This window comes from Notothenia coriiceps, unplaced genomic scaffold (genome assembly GCF_000735185.1).
Source record: "Notothenia coriiceps isolate Sejong01 unplaced genomic scaffold, NC01 NC01_scaffold00031492, whole genome shotgun sequence".
Lineage (NCBI taxonomy): Eukaryota > Metazoa > Chordata > Actinopteri > Perciformes > Nototheniidae > Notothenia > Notothenia coriiceps.
The window spans coordinates 277,009-282,392 of record NW_011364193.1 but is presented as its reverse complement, the minus strand read 5'-3'; the positions used below and the strand labels follow the sequence as shown (position 1 = coordinate 282,392).

Genomic DNA, 5,384 nt, shown 5'->3' with positions numbered 1-5,384 from the left:
TATATATTGGTTTGTGTGTATATATATATATATATTTGTATATATATGTGTGTGTGTATATGTATATATATATATATATATATATATGTGTGTGTGTATATGTATATATATATATATATATATATGTGTATATATATATATACATATATATACAGTGGGGCAAAAAAGTATTTTCTCTCTTTCTCTCTCTGCACTCCCCTCCCCTTCAACTCCCTCTCTCTCTCTTGCAGGGTTCTTCCAGATTTGGATTAGAAGGTTTTCAGAACCGCAGTGTTCTCTAGGTGAGACTTGCAAACCTTCACAACAGATGTAGCCCATCAATTGTGATTCATGAAAGAGTTTAGCTAGAAGAACTGAATGCTGATTGGAAACTAACTTCTTTGATGTCCTTGTCTACACCCTTCCTCCTCACCTACTCCCATCCTCTGTCTTCCTGTCACCCTTCTCTGTACTCATCCTCTAGGTGTCAGTTTCTGGGATGTCCAAGGCAGGTGGCCTTGGGGGGCTCGGCCCCGAAACACAGACCACCAGAACAGATAAGTCCACGTCTTAAAGACTGCACAAGCCTCTAAAGATGGACACATCCACATGTAGAGACTCCCACACAGCTGCATGAAAGAGAGGCCAGATGTCACCTCTGCTGGAATCACTTTTTATTGAACCAACGTCTTTTTCTCCCTCTACAGCCCCCCAATATTGACATTCCATCAAACGAATAATAATCCATTCATGTATTTAGCACTACAGATCTACAAGTGGAGAGCAGGTAATGGATGATGACTCAGTGTAAATGGCTATTCTTCAGCACAGATCAGTGCTAGTCTCTACTGCTCAATCTTCCTCCTCCTCACCCCCTTACTCCACCTCTCTGCTCTCCTTTCCTGTACACCGCTGCTTGTCGTCCAGTCCTGCCCCCCCCCTTCAACACCATGGTAGGTGCAGGCTTGGGTGTTTGGAAGCTAATGCGAGGTGTCCGCCAGCTGGAGCTTCACCGCCTTATCCTGGCACTTATCATCTTCTGCTTACTGTCCATGGCCTTCCTAGCTTACTATGTCTCCAACAGCCCAAAAATCAAGGAGGCCCCCCCTTTACCCTTTAGTGACTGTGGTGGAGGAGGAGGGATTTCACCGGGTGTGAGTACTGGGGACGCCGGAGGGGGGCCAGGTATCCAGAGGGCCCCGCTTTTTCTTCCACAGCGCGAGGGTCGACTACGACAGGTAAAGGCGGTGGACATTTCCAGGACAGACGCCGTGGTTCTGGTGTTTGTAGAGAGCATCTACTCCCAGCTGGGCCAGGAGATTGTAGCAATATTAGAGTCAAGCCGCTTCCACTACCGGACAGAGATTGCTCCTGGTAAAGGAGACATGCCCACATTGACAGAGCATAACCGTGGACGTTACACACTAATCATCTATGAAAATGTTTTGAAATATGTCAATCTGGATGCTTGGAACCGTGACTTGCTGGACAAGTACTGCGCTGAGTATGGAGTAGGAGTCATTGGCTTTTTCAAAGCTAATGAAAACTCTCTTCTCAGTGCACAGCTCAAAGGCTTCCCGCTCTTTCTTCACTCACACATGGGTCTCAGGGACTACCGCATAAACCCCAATGCTCCTCTACTCTTCATCACCAAGCCCAACCAGGTGGAGCAAGGCCCTTTACCAGGGGACGACTGGACCATTTTCCAGTCCAACCACTCTACCTATGAACCAGTGCTTCTGGCCAGCACCATGTCCTCCGAGGCACTGGCCCATTTTGGTCCTGGCCCCCTGCGGGCGCTCCACGCCACAGTGGTCCAAGACTTGGGGCTCCACGATGGCATTCAAAGAGTTCTCTTTGGAAATAATCTTAACTACTGGCTTCACAAGCTGGTGTTTGTAGACTCCATTGCCTACCTGACGGGGAAGAGACTGTGTTTGTCCTTGGACCGCCACATGCTGGTGGACGTGGATGATATATTCGTTGGCAAGGAGGGAACCCGCATGAAGGTGTCAGACGTGGAGGTGGGTGAGCCAGTCACACAAGGGACCACAACTAATCAGACATTAACTTTGGTTGGCTCACCTGGCATAGTTGTGGTTTCTGAGATGTTCACACAAAAAAAAAAAATGTTAAGAGTATGTTTTTTTATTATTTTAACGGGGGCATTATATGCCATAAGGTTTTTATCCAAGCAATAAAAGAGAAGTTAAAGAAGAATGTGCTTACAATATAATTCTAAAGATTCTTATTAATGAATTCAAGGCATATCATTGATTGAGGGGCCTTCACTTGGCTCGAACACTCAATGAACGCAGTGCTAACAAAACCCAAACCTCACATGCACTAACATGCACGGCTAGATTACAGCTGGATTACAGTCTCTGCTGTCATGTAAAAAACTGAAAAATATGATGTCAGTGTTGTGTTTGCTTTGTGTTTCTGATGAAAACAAGTGGAATAGTGAAACAAATCTGGTATTGTACATTTTAAAGAACAATACAAGTGGTTTTGCATGTTAAAGACAAATAGCTTCTCGGTGCTTACACCTTCCATTAGTGGCAGACATTTCCCAACCATATATTGACTTTGGTCATATTTTGCCAAATTGTTAACATTTACAAAATAATTTTTTCAAATTGGCAAACCACCTTATAATTTAGAGTTTCAGCTTTTCTAAATGTATTGCAGATAACAAATATAATGCAACTAAATATGACTAAGGGTTTTTGATCATTTTCCCTTTTTTTTCAATTAAGATCTATAAAAGAAAACCAGTGTGAGCTGTATTTTTCATTCTTTCACAGGCACTGCTCAACACTCAAAACAAGCTGAGAGCACTGGTCCCTAATTTCACCTTCAATTTGGGATTTTCTGGAAAGTTCTATCACACAGGTATGAAACATGTTATTATTGAATACACACTGCTTTCTATTTGCTTAGGGGCTCTGGATGTCTACTCTTGTGCTGACCTTTTATGTGCGATGCTGAAGCAGGTTACACCTTACCATAACCAGTTAACCCTACCATCTCAACTTCTTCAGGGTATTGTTTTATAAAGCAATATTTAATATTGTCAGTGGGACAGCAGTGTTTTCCCTAGAAAACGCTGTTTCTCTCTCTGTTTTGCTCCGTTTTTGTGTGTGCCGGCAACAGCATACATTCACTGCCACAAAGAAGAATTATAAAATTGGGAAAATATGCCATTGAATGTGCCATTCACTCTAAAATATGAAACTTAAAATGTACAATTGGAAACCAATATTGAAACTGAAGCAGAATATTTAAGATACAGTTATAGATGAATGGGTAAAGGACGTTCTTTACCTCAGTCTTCACTGCCTGATCAGATACATGTATATTAACATGAGGCTAGAGATTGCTGTGGCACTAATTGTGTGTGTGTGTGTGTGTGTGTGTGTGTGTGTGTGTGTGTGTGTGTGTGTGTGTTAGGTACTGATGTAGAGGATCGTGGAGATGACATGCTGCTGCAACACAGGATGGACTTCTGGTGGTTTCCTCACATGTGGAGCCACATGCAGCCGCACCTCTTTCACAACGTCAGCGTCCTGGCTGAGCAGATGAGGCTCAACAAGATCTTTGCTCAGGTGAGCACCACTAATTCTCTGTGACAAGGCACAGTGTGTGGCTATGTGGAGGGTGGAAGGAGTATGTAGCTGTGGGCCTACAACAACACTCAAACATAGGTGTAGTGAATGGCTAGTGTTACGACTTCATGACCACAGGAGTAGTGTCAACTTCAAAGAGTGTGGAGGTCTTTTGGACCTGTTCTAGACATTGTAGGAATAGCACTGAAAGGAATGTGGGTATGTAAATCAGCAGTACACTTTATCTTCTTGTCGTTCCCATGCTCCTCCTCATGTGCCCACATCCTGTCCTCTCTTTAGGAGCATGGGATCCCCACAGATATGGGCTATGCAGTGGCTCCGCACCACTCTGGGGTTTACCCAGTTCACAGCCAGCTCTATGAGGCCTGGAAGTCTGTGTGGAGCATCAAGGTGACCAGCACTGAGGAGTACCCTCACCTGAGGCCAGCCCGGTACCGCCGCGGGTTCATCCACAATGGCATCCAGGTCAGTCCACATCGCCAAAAGTTTCCTATTGGTCAACATTTCTCCACACTGAGAAATGTCTCCACACTTCATCAATAAAGATGGATGTGGAAGTTTTAATAAAACTTTAGCAATTGTTCAGTTTAGCAGAAAATAGTAACACCGTCACTTTGTGCGACCTTAACACACATTTTGGACGCTTTATGCTGAAAGACACTCGTTGCAATCTATTTCAGTAACAAGGCTCAGGTGAAAGGGTTGGCAGCATGCCACATCAGGCTCACATATAAAGTTTATGGTACTGAGCTGAATGAGACATACACACTCAGAGGCCTGGTGCAGGTCTGGTTCGATATGTTTTTTGAAAATGTTAACATTTGTATACATAGTACAGCAGCAAGCCTTTCACTAACTCCGCTTTAAAATAAACTTAAATGTCCCGCATTAAGAAAATAAAGTTGTGATAATCTGTAAATTGTGTCCGAGGGAGAGGAGTTTCCAGTTGAATCTTTTCAGAAAGGATTTGGATTCAGCCTTTCTGCTTTTCCAAAAGAATCATATAGCTAAATATAGCAGGATCTCTAATACATGCAAAATAAAGAAATGTGACCTTTGCACCACTCACAGATGCATACATCAGTGTTTCCCCTACCATTGTCTTGGAGAGGCACTGCGCCCTGCCAACGGAGCCCCACGCCTCCCCTAAAATTCAAGGTGTTTAAAAAAAATATATATATATATACAGTGGGGCAAAAAAGTATTTAGTCAGCCACCAATTGTGCAAGTTCTACCCACTTAAGAAGATGAGAGAGCCCTGTAATTTTCACAAAATGAGAAAAAAAAATCAAAAAAATCACTGTCTGATTTTTAAAGAATTTATTTGCAAATTATGGTCGAAAATAAGTATTTGGTCACCTACAAACAAACAAGATTTCTGGCTCTCACAGACCTGTAACTTCTTCTTTAAGAGCCTCCTCTGTCCTCCACTTGTTAACTGTATTAATGGCACCTGTTTGAACTCATTATCAGTATAAAAGACACCTGTCCACAACCTCAAACAGTCACACTCCAAACTCCACTATGGCCAAGACCAAAGAGCTGTCAAAGGACACCAGAAACAAAATTGTAGACCTGTACCAGGCTGGGAAGACTGAATCTGCAATAGGTAAGCAGCTTGGTGTGAAGAAATCAACTGTGGGAGCAATTATTAGAAAATGGAAGACATACAAGATAATAATGATAATCTCCCTCGATCTGGGGCTCCACGCAAGATCTCACCCCGTGGGGTCAAAATGATCACAAGAACGGTGAGCAAAAATCCCAGAACCACAC

At 43.2% G+C, this 5,384-nt stretch overlaps 2 protein-coding genes across 2 annotated transcripts in view; both read left to right on the top strand.

Moving 5' to 3' along the window:
* Positions 1-572, top strand: part of LOC104960021 (uncharacterized) — an 18,673-nt gene extending 18,101 nt beyond the window's left edge. Inside the window, exon 4 of the mRNA XM_010787952.1 lies at positions 464-572. Coding sequence (XP_010786254.1) covers positions 464-572 — 109 coding nt within the window. The remainder of the gene's footprint in view (positions 1-463) is intronic.
* LOC104960020 (bifunctional heparan sulfate N-deacetylase/N-sulfotransferase 2-like) overlaps positions 206-5,384 on the top strand; it is a 6,504-nt gene continuing 1,325 nt past the window's right edge. The window contains exons 1-6 of the mRNA XM_010787951.1: positions 206-281; positions 464-766; positions 907-2,003; positions 2,787-2,874; positions 3,433-3,587; positions 3,888-4,077. Of these exons, the coding sequence (XP_010786253.1) occupies positions 730-766; positions 907-2,003; positions 2,787-2,874; positions 3,433-3,587; positions 3,888-4,077 (1,567 nt within the window). The 5' untranslated portion in view covers positions 206-281; positions 464-729. The remainder of the gene's footprint in view (positions 282-463; positions 767-906; positions 2,004-2,786; positions 2,875-3,432; positions 3,588-3,887; positions 4,078-5,384) is intronic.